At 41.2% G+C, this 25,000-nt stretch overlaps 1 protein-coding gene across 1 annotated transcript in view; it reads left to right on the plus strand.

Moving 5' to 3' along the window:
* The window catches only part of LOC139640304 (dystrophin-like), a gene marked incomplete at its 3' end in the record, with an annotated part of 126,100 nt that overhangs the window by 61,551 nt on the left and 39,549 nt on the right, over positions 1-25,000 (plus strand). The window contains exon 2 of the mRNA XM_071514492.1: positions 9,781-9,842. Within this exon, the coding sequence (XP_071370593.1) occupies positions 9,781-9,842 (62 nt within the window). The remainder of the gene's footprint in view (positions 1-9,780; positions 9,843-25,000) is intronic.

Here is a 25,000-nt window from a genome sequence, read left to right on the forward strand (position 1 = left end):
TCCCTTTTGTTTCTCTCTGTATCTCTTCCCTTCTGTCTTTCCACTTCCCTGGCTCCCTTTCCTCCCCCCCCATCTCTCTCTCTCTTTCTCTCGGTCTCTCTCTCCACCTCTTCCCTCGACACTTTCCTCTCTTTCTCTCTCCTCTATCTCCCCTCTCTCCATCTCTCTCTCTCCCTCTCATCTCTCAATAATGACCTGATCTGATTGGATTTAGTCTCAGATTCCTTCCGTTGCTAATGGCCGTGACCGTTGCCAGGCGACCGGTGCCAAAACAGCGACAAACATGGCCGTTGTGCCGGGCCGCGGCGACGATGGAGACGGATCGCTTGTTTACCCTCATGGGGCTTCTTACTTACAGTTTTACTGGGCTCCATTAGGATGATGACAGGGCTGTTGAAACTGGCCTCCATGATGGATCAGGCAGTCACGACTAAGCTCTACTTATCAGTGTAAAAACCTTGTCTGCCTATCTATCTATGAGAAATGTATTTTACAAAAGTACAGGGTCTGTATAGTCCCGGGGCATATATGTGACATAAAGGTGACATTTAGAGTTAATCCTACTTAATTATACTTTTATTTTAATGTGATCTCAGCTCTTGCATGGAGAATACAGTAATGTTAAGCATGGGTTGGCTCGCTAGTTAGCGTTAGCGACTGAACCATTAGGAAACATAGCTTATAGCATATTACACAAGCATGCTGTAGAAGCACTGGTTGTGTGTTTCATTCTAAAATACAAGAGTATGTGTTGTCTTACAATCATAAAAACATTTATATCACTAAATATAAATTAACATAAATTAAATGTATCGCAGCAGCCTGTGCAAAGTAGCCTAATAGATAAAGAATCAAGGAGAACGCTCTTCCATTGTTTGAGTTTATTTAAATTAATTTGCATACGAGAAGAGGATTACATGAAATTTTCTCAGGAACACAACTTACCTCCTTGAATTAATTAGGCACTGCTAAAGGAAGAAGAGACATGATTAGTAGAAAATGAGTTTCACCACACTGTGATGAAACATGATAGCACCCAGGTGTCGAGAAGTAAAGTGTCTCACCCTCAGATGTCCGACTTTTTGGCTCCTGAAGACTATAGCGCTGTGTGCTTATCAATGGGAAAATGTACAAGTTAGGACCTTATAGAGATTATCTCTGTGTTCTACTGTTTTACTGCTTGTCTGTGTGCTGCACTGTTACAGGCAACCTGTGTTACAGCCTCCAGACTCCATTCAGTGAGCAGGTTAACAAACACAGGGACAATCCAGACAATAACTAGGCCACAGCTTCATCGTTTCGGGGCTCTATTACAAGCCACGCTGTCTGAAACACCGCTCTGGCTGTGTCGTCTCTTGGGACCTAATTTCTTCAATCCTCGTCCCCGTTGGAATTCGAACATGAAAGCTTTAAACGTGTTGCAATGATGGATCAAACACTAGTTACACTACCTAGTTATCTACTCAGATCCATTAGCCGTGCAGCGGAGAAACTGCCACCGGCATCCATTTTGGAGATCTGACGACACATGGGGTGTTTCTCTGGAGTGGTGGGACATGCAACACCCCCCATGGCTTCTGTGGAACACTTCTCAAGGCTAACGTTTTTGTATTTGTCTAATTTTGACTGGAAAAAATTTGCTGTTGCCTTTCCTCGACTCTCTCTTTCTTTCTTATTACGCTACTAGCTTTGAGCTTTGTTAATAATACATGAATAGTTCAGGGACACAGGACTTTTTATTTTTTTATTTCTCCTTTGTCTTGGTGCTGTTGTTTCTTCCTTGGGACTCATTATTTGGTTGATTGAAAAATTGATAAAACAAGACCTTATTCTATTGTTGTTCTTTTGGTAAGCTGTCTTCCATAACAGCGTCTGTTAAATGCCTAAAATGTAAATGTGAGACTTTAATGTGTAATTTAAACTGTCACCTGTGTGCTTCCTCAAAGTTTGTGCCTGCTAATGGTGAACAGAGCTGAGCCATCCTGTGTAAATTTGCTCCACATGGAAAAGTGAATATGTGTGTGGGTGTCACCTGTGTTTCATTTGCTGACCACAGCATTGGAAACCGGTATTAGTTTTTCACAAAATACACGGCTATGCCCCATGACTATCAGCTCTGTACTCTGTTTCGATTTTGTGATAGATCTCTGATGTTTTCTTCTTGGTTTTTCTTCCTCAAATCATTTCCCAAGCCTCTGTAGTTTCGCTGAGCTCCGGAGCGCCGACAGGCTCCAGCTGGCTTCCATGACGGATCAAAACAACCCTCCATGCTGCCTTCCAGTCTCTCCCGCCATCATTAGCCGGGAAACTGATGGGTTGAAACTAGACCCCATGTTGGATCAAAATACCCCTCCTTGTTTCACCAGACTCTATTAGCCGGACAGCTGTTTTGATGCCACTGTTTGTGTTGTGGTCTGGCACAGCTCCATGCTCCTGTTCTTGTTTGTTTAGGTATTTTGTTTTTTGCCTGTTTTGGCTGTTTGTCATGTGCTGGGGTTTGATTGACAAGTGTTAGGCCTGCAGTGGTTCTGGGCGGCTGTCTGATGTGCTGCCTGGTTGTCTGGTTAACTGGAACGTCTGGTGCCAGCACATCTTCCCGCCCAGCAAGGGGTGTTCAAACTTTTTCCCTCGGGAACTAGAGTATATTTGGAGGAGAAAAATTGAAGAGCTTCGTTCCGAAAAATGAGATGTCCACTATTTGGAAAAAAGTGTCACCTACTCTGACAAAATGATTGATAACAGAAACAAATTATAGAACTTTTTCAAGGACAGTTGGTAAATTAAGTCCTTGGTTGACAAAATGATGACACTTTTACAGACTGAATCCATTATAGTTTAGAGATACTTTTTTTATGTGTGGCATTTTGCAAATTAACTTGTCAATTGTCAACTGTTTGTTTTTTTTACTCGAAACCAACAGTATTTTATTCATCCTACCTTCCACTGAAGGGCAAAAATGTTTTTTGAAAACTTTTGAAAGCTTTTTGTTTTGTATATAACAGCTTCTTTTATGAGATATGTATACTGCAGTGACAGGAAAAAGTCAGAAAGATGGGGGGATGCTAAAGGGCAAGAGCGGGATTCAAACCCGTAACATCACCAGCACATATACAGCCGTTTGAGTCACCATGACAACCCACAACTGTCAGCTTTACATGATTCTGACCCTGTTGTTGAATAACCATACTGTGCGCTAGTAAAAAACAGTGATAAAATATGATCATATAAAGAACACAGAGAGAAGAGATGCAAATTAATGATCGAAAAACAAGGGGGTTTTAAATGCATCTCACCTCAAAAACAAAACAAAGCACATCAGACAATAAGTCAGCAACATACGCAAGGTCTCCACTTGTGATTCTGTTTTAGCGGCGTTTTAGCCACAAGTTCAAAAGCATGAAATCAAGCACATAACCTTGAAATACACAAGCAGAAATTGAAATACATCTTTAATATGGATGAGTATGCCTATATTGTAATTTTTTCCTGTTGGAACCATGTATGAAACAAACTTTCTGGCATGCTACAAAAACATCAGTGCTCTCACTCTTTGTTTCATAGCCTGCCATTCATAATGGTGATGAATTTTTTAATAGTTAGCTCTGTACAGGAAAAATGAGATTGCAAAAGCTTCCACTGTAACAGGAATGTAATTAAAAGTTACAGTAGATATAAAATTCTAAATAGGAATGTTCACTCATCAATCCACAATGAATATGTATAATTGAAACCATTTTTCAGAAGGTGACCATTGAGAGATGGGATCATTCTCTGCATTTTCTAGAGAAAATACACCAGAATACATGGTGTGTTTACACGTGTCGGTAGGGGGAACAAAAGAGAATTGAAGCGTAAAAAGATGGGACAGGTCGACTAATAAACACAGCTGAGTCTCTTCTGGTGTGGACCGGGTGTGAGGTCTCAGGATGTAACAACCTCTGGGTGGCCTCTGTCTTCCAGTTTCACCGGACTTCATTTGTAAGGCAGCTGTCAAACATCTACTGTACCTTTCACTCCCTCAGTAGCCCAGTCACATCTGTGCACTCTGTCTGCAGGACTTCAGCAAACAAGGCGGAAAGATTGGGTGCTTGGAAAGTCAGTGTGAGCCCAAGAGTGTGTGTGTGTGTGTGTGTTTTCATGCCATGTTTTTGTATATTTGTCTCTCCCAGTCTCTCTTGTTTCTGTCGGCCTTAGTTATTGCTTGTATAAACAGTCGCTGTGAGAATTAGAGGCTGAGCTCAGTACCAAATTTTGTATGCATGTGTGCGTGTTTGCGTGCACATGCATCCGTGTGTCTGTGTATTTGTATGCACATGCTTTCTGACAGCTCAGCCCCTTCTTATTTGTATGTGTGTGTATAGTACATAAATGCTTGTACATAAACAGTGTTGGAGTAAATGGTTCCAGACCACAGCAAGCATCATGTGTGAATCCCTTAATGAAGTGGATTCCCCTTTAATCTCTTTCCATCCGCTCTTCTCTCTCTTCACCTCATATTAAACTGTGATGGCTATAATGGCGCTACGCTCAGTTCACTTTCAGTGCAGTCAGTTCAAATTGTGAACAGAAACTGCAATTGGAGAATTTTGTTCCCAACTGTTCCCAAAAGTCACCACTTGAAGAAAGTGACATCTGGTGTTACAAAATGATTAGTAGCACAAAGATAAAAAAAAAATTAAAAATTATGGTGCTTTTGAAAAGATAGTAAGTAAAAAATAAATCCATTCATCCTCAATTATTTCTCAAGGTTGATAGGACAACCTTTTCATGCCAAAGAGTTTTCTAGTATGTGGACTTTCCATTTGGTTTTGGAAATTCGTTTGGACTGAATATGAATTGAATGCAGTAAAAAACCCTGTGGACAGTCTGACTGCCCACTTTCCTCTTTATCCAAGGTCTACACCAGCTTTGATGGATCAGCCTTACCTGCTGTATCGCCGCTGCTGAGATTTGGCTGAACACAGCCAAATTATTATTATCATCATTATTATTTTATATCATGATTGTTGTATCAAGGCTGTTTCCAGCTGGAGTCTATTCATAAGGCAGTCATACTCTAATTGAGGCCACTCACAGTGTAATAGTTGAGCTCGTTCAAGCGCATTTGAAGCGATTGGTTTGTGATTTATACATGACAGGCAGGCAGGGCCGAGATATGCAACTCTGCACGAGCACAGTTGATTTTCTTCGTGATGCGTAAGCACATTGTGAGAAACGATCTTCCCACCAAGCTGAAGATTGATTCTGACGACGTTTTAAAAAGAAAGGGGCTGAGGCGCATGCAAGGTCGTTATTAAAGAGATAGCTCATTTTCCCCATTTTAACAAAACCTAATTTCTGTCTTCTCCTTTATAGGTAGTGGACAGATTAAACCCAACCAAAGAGGTACTAATATTGACCATATTCGAAAAAAAGAGGAAGGATATGTAGTTTATTCCCACAGGGTATGAATGAGGATTTTACAATCACAAAGTTCCTGTAGTTCTTTTTAACTCTGCATGCATTTGTTCCATCTGTTTTCAAGAGAAACACGCACACACACATACACACACACACACACAAGCGCCTGTCAGCATTAGCGGCAGAATCTTGCCAGTGATGCTCCAAGTATTGGCTGACCTCCGATCAGCCAGTAGTGTGGGGGAGGATAAGGACATTTTTGCTAAACTTCTGCTTCTTTGTGGCTCATTGACTATGTGTATCTGTATCTGTTAGCTGTTATTTCTAATATCTGGTTGATTTTAGTGTGTTTTTGTATTTAAACGCATAAATGAATGTTTCACAAGCCCTGACAAAGGCTACGCACCGAAATGCATTGGTTTTACTAAGAACATTTTGTTTTCAGTAGTGCAAGTGTTGCTGGAATTTCCTCTTCTTCCTCATTGTAGGGAAACAGTGATGAGTAAAGAAATTTGTCCCTACAATGTGGGCAAGTCTCTCGTGAAAAATAAAATTAATAACCAACTGAAATCCCAAGGCTTCATTTCCCCGCTGAGTGGATCATTGCCCATTTAAAGGCAGGCGGCCGCCACTTCTCTCCAGTTTGGCAAAATGACTCTCTGTTGTCACATAGACTTTGTTTGTGGCTCTGCCTCCGGTCAAGGAGGCCTGACTGAGGCCGACCCTCCATCTTCTTTTCTGTCTTTCACTCCCTGTCCTCCAGCTTTCTGTCCTTCTCTCTCTCTTTCTCTCAACCTCTCTGCCTCTCCTTGTCCTTCTCCCTGTCCTTTCTCTTTCTCTTTCTGTTTCTTTTCTCTCTCTCTTTCTGCTTTCTACGTTCTCATATTCATTTCCTTTCGTCCTCCAATCTTTCCTCTTTCTTCTCTTTCTATTCGGTCTTTGTCTGGGTCTAATCTATTCCCCTTTCTCCTCCCAGCCTTTCATTTCCTTCTTTTTTCCCCCATCCTGTCTTTACTCCCTCCCCACTTGATTTCCTTCTCTTTCTCTTCTCTCTGTTGCCGCTCTCAAACCAAGATTAAGCTATTAGTGTCGGAGTCTCTTTAATGAGATGTGTGTGCATGCGTCATGAGTATATGTGTGTGTGCATACATAAGTATATGTGTGTGTATGTGTGTGTGTGTATAGCTGCAGCAGGTTGCAATAGAAGAACGGAGGTTTAGATGGACTATTGATCGTCCCTCTCTCTCTCTTTCCATCTCTCGCTGCTTCCTGCCCTCCCCGCTTATTCTCTCACACACTCTCTCGCGCTACCTGACAGCACACACACACACACACACACACACAGGAACTTCCAGGAACACACATGCACACGTACAGTAAGTGCATCCATCCACATACACACACACACACACACACACACACACAAAGGACATATCCATATAGCATGAAGCATACACACTGAGGCAACACACAAAGAGCACAAATCCATACAGGAAATGCACAGGAACTCACATAGATGTACACCCATGGCACTATGCATGTACACACACACACACAAATACACACACATGGACAGAACATTGCACTCTTAAGCCACGGCCACACTGATCCGTCAGAAAACAGACAGAATTACTAACGGATAGATTTCTGTCCGTTGAGCTGTTTTAGAACGTCAACACTATTTAAAAAAAAACGCCTCTGATTTGTGGTGATGAATCAGTCTGTCCAGAAAAAGTTCAACTGGGTTGAACTTTCTGTCCATCAAAACGGACGGAAATCTGACGGAGACGGACGCGTCATCAGCGCTGTGGACAGCTCTCACTGAAAATGAATTGAAATGAACGGAGACGGACAGACACAACGGATCAGTGTGGCCGCGGCCTTACAGGCATGCATTAATGCATAGTGAATCGTATCAAGATAGAGCAACATGGGAATACGATTAGATATGGTTGTCTCTTCCACACACACACACACACACACACACACAGATGTGGATTGATTACCTGCTTTAGATGAGATTGTTTGCTACACGGTTCTATTTCATTCATGCTTCACTGATCAGCCTGGCTTTATCTCACATTGTGTGTGTGTGTGTGTGTTCTACGTGTCTGCCTCAGTGTGTGTTTGCCTACCTGCTATTCTGTGTGTGTATGCCTCTGTGTGTGTGTGTGTGCTCTGTGTATGTGTATGTGTCTGCCTCAGTGTGTGTTTCCCTGCGTGCTATTCTGTGCGTGTATGTATGTACCTGTGTGTGTATGCATCTGCGTCTGTGTGTATGTGTGTATGTGTGTGTATGCCTCTTTGTGTTTGTGTGTGTGTGTCCAGCGTCTTACTACAGTACAGCGCTCAACGTGGGACCTTTTAATTAAAGGAGAAGTTTCATTATCAGCTCCATTAGTCAATGCCTGGCCGGTGTCAACACACACACACACACACACACACACACACACAGTCGCGCACACGGAGCGCTGTGGCTGGGCTGGTATAATATTTAACCTGATGCTCTGTATCAGGATGAGAGTGTAATTTATTATCCAAAGTAATGGGAAGTGACCCCATTTTCAGTGAAATGAGAAAGGAGGGGGAGCGGTGTCATTGTGAGTCATTGTGTCGTCATTTCCATTATAATGCACATCACAGGCCGCACTACATTATTCTGCTGCAGTTAAGAGTGTCTGAGAGCGCATGGGGGAAACGGCAGGGTGAAGGATAACGCGTATCCACTTGGGGAAATTCATTATTCGAAATCTCTAAAATACAGAAGATCCACACCTGTAAAAGCGGCATCATGTCGTCTGTTGTTGTGAACGTGCGTCACCCGCCATTTTGCCACTTTTTTTTCTCAAATGTTGGATGTCTCATTTTGGAGTTAAGGGGCTTCATGTCTTCGCTGTCCGGTGAAAAACCTCCTAACTCCACTTTTGGTGATTGTCATGTTTTAATATCAGTTGAAGGATTACACGCTCCTCTGTGGTTTGAGAAAATTCTGCAGCCCTTGTGCTTATGAATCCTTTTCAAAACCAATTAAACTCAAAAGATGCACGGTTGTCAAACTAAAACCAAGGCTGTTTTTTTTAGTTCGTGAAAAGTTGACATTTTGGAGATGAATGGTTTTCACCGGACAGCAGAATCCTTGTATTCCCACAAAACAAATGATGATTTTTCCTCATTAACACCCAGGTATCACACCCAGTATTTAACAACACATTTGGTTTGGTTTACGGTCTCATGAAAAGATTTCTGTACACAGGAGATAGTGGCAGTCACCCGCTATATTTTTTCACCCTTTATTTATCCAAGGAAGTGTGACTGAGCTCTCATGCTGCTTTTCAGTAACACCTTCCCTCACTATCGTAACAGTGACACACATTAACACTGAGTTGATTACTCATTCACTTCTCCTACCCGGAAAGTGAAGACACCAATTTTGTCTGTATACTGTAAAACTTTCTGGTACAAATGATGAAATTTTAAAGGTCAGTTTACATAATTCAGGACTGCAGTAAATACTTGATATGAGAAGTTTAATTTCAAAATGAGATTTGGAAAAAAAATTAAGTAACACCTACTCTCCCAAAATGATTGACAGAACAAAATTAAAGCAAATTCAGGTACTTTTCAAAGCACAGAAGGTTACATAACTCCTTGGTTAACAACCCCTCTGCAGACAGGATCCTCTATATTGTGGAGAAATTGAATGATCGAGTTCAGGTAATGGATGGAGAAGCTGTTTATGTCAGTTTACATCTGTGTCTGGCTGTGTTGATGGGTCGCAAATGGCAAACGGCTCCACAATTCCCGTAACTCTGATCATAACAATGATTTTTAAACAGTGAAAGGGGGTCATTAGGCGGGTGTAATGACTGAATATTGTGCCGACTCTCTCCAGTTTGTCCCAGGTCGGTGACGGTCGGTGGTGACGGCCTGTAAGTGGCACTGTGATTGATATGATGAGGATACAATTAGCCCTGAGCAAGATTAGAGGGGCCTCTTATCATGCTAAGCACCACTTAGTCTGTGTGTGTGTGTGTGTGTGTGTGTGTGTGTGTGTGTGTGAGAGAGAGAGAGAGAGAGAGGCTTGTATTCAAAGACTCAAAGAGAAATCATTAAATATGTCAAGACAGCCAGATAGACGGTCAGCCAGTCAGTCAGCCAGATAGATGGAGTCTAGTATGAGTTGGTATTTATCAAAGGTGTGTATGTGTGTGTGTGTGTGTGTGTATGCGTGCTCTTTTCATGTTCCTTTTGAAGTGCATTGACCTGTATTATTTAGCATTGCTTCGTCTATAGACAAACTCTCACACGCAGACACCAGACACTTGCACACACACATGTACAACTTGTTTTTTTTCTGACTGTGTGTTTTCTTTTGTGCAGATGAAAGAGAAGACGTTCAGAAGAAGACTTTCACAAAATGGATAAACTCACAGTTCAGTAAGGTAAGGCACCTTCCACCTGACCCAATCTGTCTGTTTCTCCCTAGCCTGCAACCTTCGAAAACAACTATAAATAGTGTGTACGTTTTTATACAAGCTGCGTCAAGTGCACCGAACACAAAAGTAGCTTTAAAACACCTTTAACAGCAATTTAAAAAAAAAGATGGCATCGTACTTTTTTCCACACTTTTTTCGACTTAAATGACCTGCTGCTTCTTAACAACAATAGCTGGTAACATACAGAGGTTTTTTTTTAATATCTTTCATTTCTTTTCAATTAGGTATTTTATTTAAAAAAATTTGAAAAATTGTGCAGTACTAAAAATATATGAATCTCTCTATAAATTACCAAATATTTAGTTATTCATTAGAATTAAACAGTAAAATGCACTCTGACTTAGCAACTTGTTCTAGCAAATACACACAAATTGTATACAAAATTATGAATTATGAAAATATCTACAAATTTGCGTATTTCTTAATGAATTATTAGCTAATTGGAATATGTTGATAACAAAATAAAGGTCATAAGACAAAAAGCATGTCGATATTCAACACAGAAAATTTAATTCTGATAGGAACTCTCCAAATCGCTTTCTCTCATCCCTATCTGTCCCCCTTCTTTTCCCTCTCTCCCTGTATCTCTATATATCTCTCTGTCTTGCTCTATTCCTCTCTCTCTCTCTCTCTCTCTCTCGTCCCCTCTTCTCCTCCTCTCCTCTGGTTTTGTTTTTACTTATTTCCCAGTCCTATTTTCAGAAGAAAATGAACAGGGGAAGGATTTGTTGTTTTTTGGGCGCCGGCGGCATCTTCCACGTCCTTTCATCTACCGGTCGTTTTCTGTTCATCTGTCAGAGTCACGGAAAATTTTAGAGACATTTCCTTTTACGGCTGTGATTCAGACACCCACAAACACGCACAGACACACACACACACACACACACGCAAACACACACACACAAACCAAGTGGTGTATACAGAGGTTATTCCCTCCACGTTCCTCCTCTCTGGAGGGGGGGGGTCGGGTGAAGCTAGGATAAAGAAAAACCTGAGGGTGGGACAGTTTCTTTTCAGCTTTTCCTCATGATTCTATATGCTTTACATGTGATTGTTTTAACCGTCTCAGGTTATGCAATTCGATGCGTTAGGATTGCATTTTCCCTTTATCTTGGGAAGTCAGAATTGAAAACCCCTGAAAACGGGATAAAAGCATCTTGGGAAATCTTCTGCTTGTCTACTTGTACAATAACAAGCTGAAAGCTGTGGTAATAATGCCCACATGGACTGTTTTGTGCTTGTGATGTGTTTGATGGCTCTGATCGTCAGGATATGGATTGTATTTTCTTAAAATGCACTTTGCCCTCTCTGTTTTTATGTCTGTTGCTTGATTGTTGTCTGTTGCACTCGGCCGTCCTGTAAATCAATTGCCCCCCAGTGGGAGCGAAACAATGAATTGCTTTGAATTTGATTATAATTCTATTTCAGTGTGTGTGTGTGTGTGTTTGTGTGTGTGTGTGTGTTTGTTTGCTTGTTAGTGTGTTGTTTTGTGCGTGCCAACACATCACTTCTATCCCTATTTTCAAAGTTGATTACAAGGGCGCTGGAGGTGTGCCGTTGCTATGGTGATAGAGACTTAGGTGAGAGTGTGTGTGTGTGTGTGTGTGTTTGTGTTTGTAAAGCTATTGAAACAGAGTGTGATCTAGGCTTGAAGATTAAAGCCATGAGAAGGGCAGACAGGCTCCTCTCTCCTCTCCTCTCCTCTCTTCTCCTTTTCTCTCCTCTCTCCTCTCCTCTCTCCTCTCTCCTCTCTCCTCTCCTCTCCTCTCCTCATTCTTCATTCACCGCCAACTGTCCATCCAGCCTGCCTGATCCCCTCTAACCATTACTAAGAGAGAGAGAGAGAGAGAGAGAGAGAGGGAGGGAGGAAATTAGAAGGAGAGAGGAGGGGAGAGAGAGCATGAAAGGGTGAAAGAGAGGGAGAAAGAGAAAGGTGGGGAGGAGAGAAAGAGAGAGATCCCCTCATCCATCCAAACTCACCGAAGCATATTGAGTACCTCATCCTAGCTAGATGAGTCTCTCTATCTCTCTCCTCTCTCTCTCTCTCTCTCTCACACACACACACACACACACACATGCATGCATACACACACACACACACACACACACACACACACACACACAGGCCTCAGGAGAGTAAGAGGTAGTGAAACGGCAGATGGGAGAAAGTAAGATTAGAAGAGGAGGGAAAATGAGAGGAGAGAAATGAGGAGGAGAGCCGGAGAGAAGAGAGGCGAAGGGAAAGGAAAGCGGAGGAAAAGACGAGGCAACGCAGAACGAGAGGAGGAAGGAGGAGAGGAAACGAGATGAATGATAGGACGGGTGAGGCAGGGGAGGGGTGGAGGAGAAGATGGAATGAGTGATGGGAAATCAGAGAGAGGGGCGGAAAAAAAAAAAGTTCAGACAGGGACAGGGGGAGAGAGCGAGTGAGTTACGGCAGGGGAAAGAGGTTGTTGTAAAGTGAGAGTGAGAAAAAAAGAAAGAGGAGCGATGCCTGCCAGTGAAGCGGCGTCGTGTCTGATTTGAGTCTGATTTGCTACTCAACAAACCATAAAAAGAGACATTTCAGGAATACGCGAGTAGCTGTCACCGGGGCAGCTTTTTCTTGTTTACCAACCGCAGTTGGTACCAGAATCAGAAATTTCACCAGCCGCTTCAGCTCCTATGCAGCTTAAAGGGAAAATCCATCCTCCGATACTCTCACACTGTTACATATCATCAATGTGCGATGTTCAGTGTGTTCCAGCAGTTGTTTTGTGATGAAGTGGAGCAATATATTTTTTTGGTGAACCCACTTTCCCTCAGTCTGCTTCTTCTACTTCTACTTCACATGGTGATTTCCTACGTTTCCCAGAATGCCTTTCAATAACCTCCTGAGAAGTGGTGTGAACTTGCATTCAGGTGTAGGTTGTACATGTGTAGATGGAGAGATGGAAAGCAATATTAAGCAGCATATTATAGCAGGAGAGCAAGAAGTTTCCCAGTTGGGGAAAGGCGAGAGTCGTGTCCCTTACTTGAACACAACTTGTCTTGTGGCTCCATTGCATTCTGGTCTTTTGAGGCTTCTGTTGGTGGAGAAATTGGTCTCTCTGCCTCTTCTACGATGGATTTCTCCCTGTATGATTGTTGCAAAACATTGAGTCTAGAGAGAAGCCCTTTGCTGTTTGATTCAGAACAGAATGAACAGAAAGAAAAACAGAAAACCGCCCCAAAACCTGACGTTTACTGTTGATGTTTTAGACTGTTTTTGCTATCAAACTCCATTGTAGCTGCACTGGAAATATCTCAACTTGTCTACATTTGATAAATGTTGAAAGAAAAAACACAACCAAACAACAAAATGGACTCAGAAATGCAAGTTACATCGCCAATAGCTGTTCTTTAACAGTCTTAAAGTGCTTTATAGAGTGGCTTTTTCCTTTTAAGTAGTTTATAGAATAGAATGGATTTTTCCTTTTAAGTAGTTTATAGAATAGAAGAGAGTGGTTGAACACAAATTGACCACCAGCATTTGCTTTAGTGTCTGTTAATTTTAAGCTCTATCATTTGCACAGGAGCCTAACTTTTTGTCTAGCAGCCTGTGACCAGCAGGCAAGCAGCCTGTGATTACTATATTCCATAATTTACCACTTAGGCCGGCCAAATTCAATTTTATAATAGCTTCAAGAAACAAAACAATGGTTCTCTCTTGTTTAATACTTTATTATACTATAATTGTCATTATTCCATTCCACCCTGTTAAGTAGCATTGTCCCACTCTATTTGTAAAGGACCTAGAGCTAATATAAGGCTATCAGTGACTATTTTCCACAGTCATTTCCACTAATAATTCCAATATTTTATCTTTTTTTCATTTACTGTCAGGGTTGGGGAGTAACGGAATACATGTAACGGCGTTACGTATTTAAAATACAAAATATGAGTAACTGTATTCCGTTACAGTTACAGTTTAAATTGGTGGTATTCTGAATACAGTTACTGTCTTTAAAAATAGATTACTTGAAGGGATTACTTTATTTGTTTGTTTTGTTTTATTTGCTCTAAAATTCATATGAGGCACGCATTTCCCATAAACAGATTTAAAAAAATGTGCAACAATGTGCGCGTGCAGTGCACCTGCCACACACCACAAGACAATGGCAATGTTGGAGAAGACACACAACCAGGACACTCTCAGGAATGCGTTTTTGACATGGAAATATAAAGAACATTTTACTTACAAACAGGGGTTAAAGTGGGCCGGAACGGTGTTCTGGCACAAGTCAATTTTCTCACGCAGTGAAAAACAAATTCATAACTGATAACGTTGCGACGCAAAAAGAGACACTGACAGCAGGACAGACGAGTCAGAGCAGCACCGTGCAGCAGCGAGTTATTCAGACCATCTGAATAGTGAGAAATATACACAAATGTATTATATTGTAATTTATTCCCATGCATGGTGCTCAGAGTAATCTCAGTCAGCGTCTCTTCTGCGTCTCTCCCTCTCCTCTCGCGCCGTGCGCATGCAGGCAGGAGTGAGAGTGAGTTGCTATGGTTACAGGGACGCTCTGTGTCTGTCGCTCTGAAACTTTCTCGCGGCTCCCAATAATAGGTTTTTAGGTTAGTATGCCTATGCAAAATCATGAATGTACCTCAATGCTGAAATCTAGTAATATAACATAATTTTACATTTTTGGTTAATACTATACAGGGTTGCTGTTTCTTGACTTAATCCAAGAGGTTAGGTGGTGTAGAAATGCGAGAAATTTGTTTTAAATTATTTTAAACTATTTTTTTCTTTAATGTTTGTCTAATGTGTTTTACTCTACTTGATGTTGCGGTTAACTGATGCTGTGGAAATTAAAGAAAGGGTAAAGGAAAACTGAAGACTTTGTTCTCTGGTGGATGCCATTTTTCTTCAGACAGTATCAGTTGCAGGACAAAACATAACACATTTGTGTTTACATACTTGCATAACTTTTCCTCTGAAGACAGAAGACCTCTAGGTCATTCCTAAGCAAGTGTTAACTACATTCAGAGTGACCCAGACAAATAGGCTCAGCAAGACGATTTTGAAGTATTCCAAAAGTAATCCAAAGTATTTAGAATACGTTACTTGACTTGAGTAATCTAATGGAATACGTTACAAATTACATTTTAGGGCGTGTATTCAGTAATCTGTAGTGGAATACGTTTTAAAAGTAACCCTCCCAACACTGTTTACTGTACATAGTGCTAACACAGGACTACATGACAGATACATTCACAGAGTCTCATATCGATGTAAAATTCACATTCATACACACACATACAGTATATACACATTCTCGCTCTCTCTCTCTCTCTCTCACACACACACACACACACACACACACACACACACACACACACACACACACAGTTAGTTTCTCTAAGTCTTTGAGGCAGCACAGTGGTTCGTCTAGTTCCGAGTTTCCATAGAAAGAAAGAAGGATGAAGACACTTGGGAGTTCCCATTTCTGTTAGTCATTTTTCAGATTCTACTTACAGTAGTTACCTAATCTGAAATACCTCAATTGTTTCTGTCTTTTTCTGCAAAATTTCCTAGCTCTCTTCCTCTATAGGTTTTGTATTGTATGGAGTGACCAGTGGCTGTCTAGATGCCAGAGTGGACAAACCAATCAGTCTCACAGAGAGAGAGAAATAGATTGAAAGAGAGGCAGGAGAGGGCTGCATTAGTCCGGTGGCTGGTGTTAATTTCACACCCTGGCTGTCACTATTTTGTCAGTTCTTCAAAAAATAGCAGAACTGTGAGAGGAGAGAAGAGAGGAGGAGATAGGAGAGGACAAAGGAGTTGAGGAAGGAAAAAGGAGAGGAAAGGAGAGGAAAAGAAGAGAGAAGAGGAGATGTTTGATTTTCACTTTTTCCGGTATAGAAAAATTATATGTGTTATTATGTCTCGGAATGATTCCAACTGAACAATGTATCCCAGAAAAAAAAATCAAACTTCATAATTTGTGCTTCTGTTCCCACTGGAAAAAGTGAAAGCTAAGTAGCTAAGTTTAATCAACCAGATTCTTATTAGTCAGGAAAGATGAAACTGGGAAAGCCACATTCACTCTGTTTGCCATTAAGTGATGAAGTGTCTTGGTGTCATCAGCAAAATCAGCAGTCTGGTTCATCAGACATCTTGCTTCACACTCCATTATCGATTTACCATTACTTCACCCACTTCAGAATTGCCTGGGCTGCCACTTTTGCTAAGAGAATTGTTAGTTTTGCCGCCTTCAGCAGCCGGACTGAACTTCAAGCTTCACTCTTGCATCATATTCTGACCATTTTCGGCATAAATATATAGTATATCAAACATACATTTTTTATTTAATAATGTAGATACATACAACAATCAGAATCTTTTCCCTTGTCCTACTGAACTACTAGGTACTAAATTCCCTTTTTCCATACCAAGTGAAGGTGGGAGGCGATGGGAGACTGTGTACAGCTAAAAATCCCTGCACAGTGGATGAATACATGGTTTCTCACATGAAATAGTTCCAACAAGTGCTAGTGTGAAGGGGTGGATGGTTGTGGGGGGGTGTATGCATGATTGGAGTGACTTTAAAAACACCTATTAACACCAAAATGCTGTGGTAGCGCAGTGTTGTTGGAGAATCGCTGAACAAAATATTTAATTCAGTATGGGGCACTGGAGCAAATGATTTACATGGGACACCTGGATGATTTTGGTGTCTGTGAGGTAAGTTGACCAACGGGACAGTCTCCCAAAAACTTGGTGTGTTCCTTTAAAACATCCGGCACTCAAAAATAACCTGCACTCTTCCTGGATTCCCTACTGATCTCTGTCAATTCTCCATAAGATATAGATGATCTCGACTGTGGAGTCATTTGCATTGCTCATGAATTTACATCTCTTCACAATTTCAAATATCGACTTGACCTTGTATAACAAACTGGTTGAAGTTTCTCGCTCAATAACAACAGGAATACTGAATTCTTCTCTATTTCCCCGTTGAACGCACACACACACACACACACACACACACACACACACATCCTCACACAACCACATTAAGTTTCCCTCCACCAGGGCTATTTTAATTTGTTTTTTATGTCTCTTATTATTCATGCATTTTGCTGTTGTGCACCACTCTCCGGTGCGTTAAGCTGTAATTTGAGTCATTTGGTTTGTGTTGCCCAATTCACCAGTGTCTGTTTGTCATCTTCATTATTTTCTCTTTGCTTTTGGGGTGAAACTGCTTTATACGCCCTGTAGGGTTTTCTTTGTCTCACCTGCACAGAGTTATATTACCTCTTTCGTTTTTTTCCAGTTGGCATTTGTAAATAAACTAAGCTTAAACATAATGTAGCCCCCAGTAATGCTTTCCCACAGTAATTATAGCAAACCAGGGTCAGAATCCTACATAATAGTTTTTCTCAGACTTCTCTCTCAACACTCTGAGCTAGAAATGTGCACAAGGACAATATATATGATAATGGATAATGTAGAATATATTTCATTGTGTTTCTTACCTTGAGGTGTTTGTTATTGGAGAGTTTAGCAAAGTATAGTTCTCCTGGGAAACTTTTCTCCGCTCTGTGACGCGAATCAATTAGCTTCCCTAGTTTTATTTGCACGAACAAAAGCCTTTCCTCTTGTTTGTGAAAAATGACTAGAAAAATGATGAGAATACAAACAACTCAAGGTAAGACAGTTTTCATCCTGGATGGCATTTCCTTTTTTACTTGAACAACAGACGCATGAAATCTGCATGAAATCTTGTTATTTAGCCGTGAGTCACCTAATCTTGTAACCCGCAGTCGGAGGCAGCGCAACTCATCTGAAGCTGTTGAATTCTAATGCAGCGGACACACACTAGATACAACGTTAAATGCCGCTGCTTAAAATAGTGTAAAATCTGTCTGGAAATACAACAATTAGCTATCTTGTTGACAGGAAAATCACTGTGTGCGTGTGTTTTCTCTGTGCTTACTGAGTGCGTGCGCTTGTCTGTCTGCATTCCTAATTCCCGCATACATTGTGGCCCACAGAAAGAGACTCTGAAGCGCTCCGAGATGTGAATTAAACGGATACATTTCACAGTCGCACCTCTGTGAAATCGCTGATAGCGCTCTGCCACGCAGCTCCGGCTCTGCAGCTCGGCGCAGTTTACATCTTGTCATAATAAACGCGCAACCTGCCTTTCTTTGTATGCTTTTGTGTCGATTTTTAGACAGGCCCTCCGTAAAGATGAATTCTCATGTCTTTTATAGAAAAATTACACCGCAAACTGACAGTATATGAGTCACTGTTGGATGTCTTTGCCCTCCTTTCCGTTTGCTTGGATCCTACATTTTTAAATATGCCCCTGTAAAGATGACTGCTGTTGTCTTCAGAGGTGCAGTGGAGCGTGAACCCACCTGAACTCAGCTCACCCATCTTTTTATATGCAGGAATAGAGTTTGCTCACCTTTTTAGCATAGACATAAATCTTAATGAATCAAAATCAAAGCATATATCATAGTTAGTAGTATCAAACCAATGGAAGTTACTGTATATGGATATGGATGGAAAGGATATGGGAAAAGTAACATAAATTGATATTTTTCTGAAAATATTCTTGATTTTTTTTGTTTATAATGGTGCCTGTGAGCCATATGCTGATCTGGAGGTCATATATCTTTTTATTTACCGCAACATCACAGCTTGTCTTCCACAGAAAAGAGAGTTTTAAGTCACTTTCAGATCCTCTCTCTCTCTCTCTCTTTCTCTCCATGTTTACGGGACTCGAGGGTCCACAGTCAAATCTGCTCATGTGATGAATCAGTCAACTCTTCAGAGTCAGAGAACTGATGTCACTTCCAAAAAAATAGAGGTGACTCAATGCAGCCCCACAGCTGCTGTTGGCTCCTGCCAGGAAAAGCTAGACATTATTATTAAATTTGTCATGTCGGCTTTTATCTCACTGAAATCCAGGCACTTTCAGAATGAAGATAAGTGGCGGTAGGCAGATTGAAAGAAATGTAATTTGTCTGGAGCGATCCTTTTCGGTGGTCTGTTTAGCAAAACCCAGTCCCTAAATCACAAGGCTGTATTTACTTTACTGACTCCTGTCTGCAGGTTAAATCCCATGTTTTTGTTTTGAGATTTAGTGTCGGTTCACCCTTGGGAACTTTGTGAACAAATCAATCACCAAAGTTGCCAGGTTGATTGATTTTGAGTTTCATATCTGGGGGTGTTTTTTGTTCCCTACACAATGAATTTGGCTATGTCCGTCCGTCTGTCTGTCAAATATGATACATCACATAACCACTGGTGTAATTTTGACAAATGGAATGATCCATTTTTCCACTATGTTCTGACATTTAAAAAAAAGAACATTGATTGCCCTGATGGGGGCGCTATAATTAAAAGTCAAAATTTCTAACTTCGAAAGGCCCAAACACCTTCTCTGTAAGTTTTATAGACACAACACTTGCTGCACACATCTAGCTCCCCTTACAAATTACCCTTACCAAATTTAATTAAAGGTCAAACTTGAAAGACCATAACTGCTCCACCACTGGTCTGATTTTGATGGAACTTGGAGGGATGATGCATCTTGTTGCTGATTGGCCCAAGGAGCGCCTGCATCATTTGTTGGGGAGGACGTGTTTCACTTATTAAATGTTTATTTCCCGAGGGACGGCTGGCTGAGCATCAGCTCTGCTACACACTGTTACACTCATTAACACCTGAGAGCTTCACAGTGCAGCCACAGTCTGCTTCTGTCTGGCACTAAGCAGTTATACTGGAACAACTGGGAGTTCGGTACGTCAGTGGTGCTGAGTGGTTTGAGGAGGGAAGAGCGTCACTCATCACCTATCCTGCCCAATTTGGAACAATACTATACAGCTTGTGTTACTCTACAACACAGCATGTGCTTCACATGTCATGTCAACACACGTCTTCACCACATGATGTGTTGAAAAGTGATTTGCATAATATTTTGTAAACCTATATGCAGTTTATTTAAACACAGATTTTACCTTTCACTGAAAATTAGATATTCCTGGTTTGCTGTGTAAATGAACCCTTATCTGGTCCATATGCTGTACATTATGTATGACTGATTTTTGCCCCAGTCTTTTAATTTTTGTTTGTTGCCTAATCAGATTGTTCAAAAAAGTGCAAACGCTACCCATGATGCACTCTGGACATCCTGCATTCTCCAAGAAACACCCCAAGTCCGATCATTATTATTTTCATACAGTGTTTTGGGGGAAAAGAAAGGCTTCACACACTGAAAGATGACTGACAGTCTGTTGTAATTTAATTGATCAGCATGACAATACAGACATTTCAGCATAAAGCTTTCATCAGTGTATATTTGTCATTTTTCTATTATTTTCATAGTTTTTTCCCCCAATATTCTCCGCTCAGCCACAGCTCTTAATGTGGGGTTGATCAATTACTTCAATTTAACTTCGATATTCCAAATGACCTTCAAATGTAGACAGTTTATTAGAGGTGTCATAACAGATTAAAATCAGCTAATCAGGGCTAATTCTTTGGCAACACTCGATTTAGCATGGTGAGCAGCGAGATGATATTGTTTGAAAATTGTGAAATGCCTAGTGAGTAAGTAATTATGAGAAAGTGAGAGAGGAATTGGTAAAGACAGGAAAGGGGCGAGGACGGCCAATGTAATGTAATGTAAATGGCCGATGTAAGCAAAGTAAAGAAAGCCTTCTTTAAAGCGAGTTGCGTGGAATCTCATTATCTCGTTTTTGTTTTGCAAGGCAGCACCATGTACAAATCACATCATAAATCTATCCTGCATTATTACTGTCATGGTATCCAAAGTTACCTATCCTGCATCTAACAGCAGTCATGTGTACCGTAAGTCCACATTCCTGCATCTATCTTACATTTGTGCTGCTGCAGTCTCCGACCCTGCATCTATCATGCATTAGTACTTGTGGTAGCGATGGCAAACAAACAGAGATGACCAAGCATCGGGTAGAAAAAAAAAAGAAAAAAAAAAACAGGTCTGCTTTCCAATTACTTGTCAATCCTCTGAGAAACCAACCCTTCCTATATCAACTTCTTCTGCTTCCTCTCATTTTTTCTTGTGCTTTTCCACACTCTGTCTCTCTGTTTGTACTCCCTCTCTCCCACACACTCATTCTGACTTTTCTCGTCCTCTTCCTCTTATTTTTCTCCCTCTTCTCTCTCTCTCTCTCTCTCTCTCCCTCTCTCTCTCTCCATCCCTCCCTCTCCGCCACAGTCTGCCCTCAGCCTACGCCTCTCGGTATATTGTGGATTGTCCAGAGACTTGCCGTTATTGAGTCATTCTCCACACCAGGGCAGTGTGTGTGTGTGTGTGTGTGTGTGTGTGTGTGTGTTGGGTGTGTGTGTATTATTTGAATGGGTTGTGGACACAGTGTATGTGTGTGTGTGGGGAAGTTATAAGTGAACAAAGCACAGATGAACACATATGAGAAACAGGAGACAAGGAAAAAAGCAAAAGGCAGGAATATGTGGCCTTGGATATTACTATACAGAAAGAGAGGCTACACACACACACACACACACATTGTCTCCCCCTCTTGCTCTCTCACACCCATAGAGAAAGAGAGAGAGAGAAAGCAAAAGATTGTATTTTTCTCTCTCCAGTTTCTTTCTCTCTCCATCTTGTACTAGTTTCCATTGTATTTCCAGTACACTCTAACAGAGAGCAGTTCTTCAGGGGTTCTTGGGGTTAAATGGGTATTTATAACCACTCTCAGGCTCTCAGAAGAAGACCTCTTGAACCAAGAAATGCTTATTCACCGCTAATTGAGGATCCATCCATACACATGGAGAGGCAGGTATCCCACTTATAGATTCCCATCCAAACCAGGTGTTTTTGGATTGTCGGTGAACAAAATCAGAATGTCTGTGTTGTATTCCTGTTGATATTGGCTTGTTGAGCTACACATAGTAGTAACAGGGTGGACTGTAGTGCTTAAGGGTCTTCATCTGAACACCTGGGTTCAAACCTTCATGTAAAGTCAGATCATATTGATCTGGGACACTGATGTGTGACTATCAACTGGAAAACCACTTTTGGGGACTAATTTGTGCTTTTTTGATCCGTATTGGCAGTACATAGGGCAACCAAAGAGCTGACTCAGCATTGTTGCTTAAAATGGGCAATCTTGTTTTTTCTTTTCTATTTCTATTCTATTTTGGTGACATCTTTGTTGCTAAGCGCTCATTGCTGTGGTGTTTCTGCACTGCACTTCCCAGAGATCACCTGTCAATCAAACAGTGTATCCAGGATATAGGTTGAATCACTATTGTGTTATAGCAATCAGTCCTTTAATCCCATTTTTCATTCATTTGAATCGTTAATTGACACTGTGGCTGACTTTGCTGTCTGTGGCTGGGAGTGTTGAGCTGCTACATTGGCCCAGAAATCAGTTGTGATGTATCCCAACATTGAGAAAGTAGTTTTTGGGGTAATGTGATGGGCAGTCTGTTCTCTGAATCTGCCAACAAATAAGTGTGAAATCGCAGGCTGCTCTTGAGGCAGGCTGCCTTCTGATTTGTTTTAGCATTTATGTATCTTTTTATCTTCTTCAAACAGCAACTGGGATTTACATCAACACACACACACGCACACACACACACACACACACACACACACACACACACACATAAAAAACACATGCACACACAATGCAGATACACTCACACAGGCACGTGCACGTGTACACACACACACACATCTTTTCATCTTCAGCAAACAGTGATGGCAATGAGTACAATGACCTCTATCAGCATGTGAGCAGAATGCCAAACACCACGGACTCATTTCTCATATATGTGTGAGTGTGCGTATGTGTGTGTGTGTGTGTGTGTGTGTGTGTGTGTGTGTGTGTGTGTGTGTGTGTGTGTGTGTGTGTGTGTGGTGCCCTTGTATTTCAATCTTTTGAGAACTGAATGTCTTCACAAAGATACAAATATGAGGCAAATCCTCTAAAGGTCAGAGTTGAGAAATAATTGTATTATTAGGTTACAATAATTACTAAAACAATAACTATAAAGATAACTATAAACTAGAATGATGCACTGTTGCTCAAGTATTCACTCTACAACAATTTGGTTTTGTTATTCCTCAGTAAAGTAAGCCATCAAGGTAGAGAGCTACCAAAATGCTCCGCCCCCTTCTTTCCTAGAACTTCAATTTAATTGGTTGAAAATGTTTTATTGTTGTGTCTGCTTTGACACCGAGCCAAAAATATAGTTATGGTTATGTTTTCAGATGTTTTTATAGTTATTGTTGTAGTGGGAACACAGACGTTCTGTTTAGTCAGAACAATTCAAATCTTTTTATAGTTATAGTTATCTTTGTAGTGATCGCTCTAGATGTGAGTGTTAATGTTAGGGTATGAGAATGAATGTAGGCTGTGTGTGTGTGTGTGTGTGTGTGTGTGTGTGTGTGTACACGATTTGCACGTATGCATCAGCGCTTGCATGCATGTATATATACTTCAGCTGTATGTGTGTGTTTATCTCTTTCTCCCTCCCCGTCTTTCTCTCTTTCTCTGTATGCGTGAGAAATTGTTCCGAGTGTGTGTGTGTGTGTGTGTGTGCGTGTGCATGTGTGTTTGTGTATCTGCGCGTCCCATTCCATTCATTACAATGCTGATGTAGTGCTGTAGGCGAGGATATTCTGTGCTTGACTGTCAAAGCTAGATTACAGGTTATGCCAACTGAGTAGCTGCTTTTTGTGGTATCCTGACAATCATCACCCACACTGCACCCTGAGTCAGTTCAACAGCCACAATCTATTGCAAATGGCTGTAACGCAACCAAATCCTTGTTTCGCCTCTAGATATATTTGTACATTTGGCTCGGATGCCGCAGCTGTCAGAGAGGTTACAGTTATATGTACTGTATGTCTGTGTAATGTTTTCCAACAGGAGGCTTCAGCCAAGCATCCCTGCTGCTGATTCCTACGCTATGAAGCATGGCTAACCGGGTTTTATTGGTTGCTGTGCCAACTCTTGTGGGAAGCAGGGTGCTAGTTAGCAATATTCCTTGTTTTCTCTTAGCGTTCATTCTCATGTATGTGCTCTAACTTGTAGGAAACTTCACAGTCAATACACATGCGATAACCATTGTATGAAAGCCATAATAGGGCATCCCGGTGGCTCAATGAGTAGAGCGCATACCATAAGGCTCAGTCCTTTCCGCAGCGACCCGGGTTCGAATCCAGCCAGCAGTCATTTGCTGCATGTCCTCCCCTGTCTCTCTCTCAAAAAAGCATAAAATAAATCTTTGAAAAATAAATAAAAGCCATAATACCGGTTATATTTGGCTGCACCTTATACCTATATACTGAAAATAACAGTCTCTTTCACCTTTCACCCTGACCACTGCGAAGGCCAACATAATGCACTCGTACTGTATTCAGCCTGCAACTTCTTCCATTGTGAAGTAACTGGTAGCTTGTTATTTTCAAAGTGGCTTCCCCAACTCTGATATGTAGGTTGGGGATTTGACCTTTACATGGATCAAATCTACTCCGACTAACCTACAGTAAATGCACTCAGCTCAGGTCTTAGATATATTTGTAAGATGATGGTTCTGATCTTTTGTAGCCTTGTACATTCTCAAGCCGTGTACAAAAACGCTACATTATCAGATAGGAGGCTTTTTCCTCCTGCTCAAACACAAAGCGCAGCTGTGAGCGTAGCGACTTAAAGAGAGACAGCAAGAGCTCAAAGGGCGCAGTGAGCTTTACATAATTCTCATTGCTATGCAACTATCTAATTTGTATTGGCTAGCTAATCTGAAGTAGCAGTTGTTGAAAATAAAAGCAGACAGGAGAAAGTTAGCAATTGCTCTGCTTACTGTTGAAGAAGAGGATGAGGAGTCTGTTCTGAAACGGAGGATGTAGCTAAATTTAACGTTACTCACTGTCAATGGGAAACTGGAAGTGGCTGCTTGCTGTATCTCCTTCCCTCAGGTGTATTTATGTAATATGCAGCGTGGCTCAAGTTGAGACATTTTCAACTTGGAGCACCCTAAAATGTACCAGTTCCAAAACAGGAGGCACATAATTTGGAGAAGATGCACACCAGACAGATAC

This window comes from Centroberyx affinis, unplaced genomic scaffold, assembly GCF_046629955.1.
Source record: "Centroberyx affinis isolate AG114_WGS23_722 - 3 ecotype Tasmania unplaced genomic scaffold, CSIRO-AGI_Caff_v1 ptg000287l_1, whole genome shotgun sequence".
Lineage (NCBI taxonomy): Eukaryota > Metazoa > Chordata > Actinopteri > Beryciformes > Berycidae > Centroberyx > Centroberyx affinis.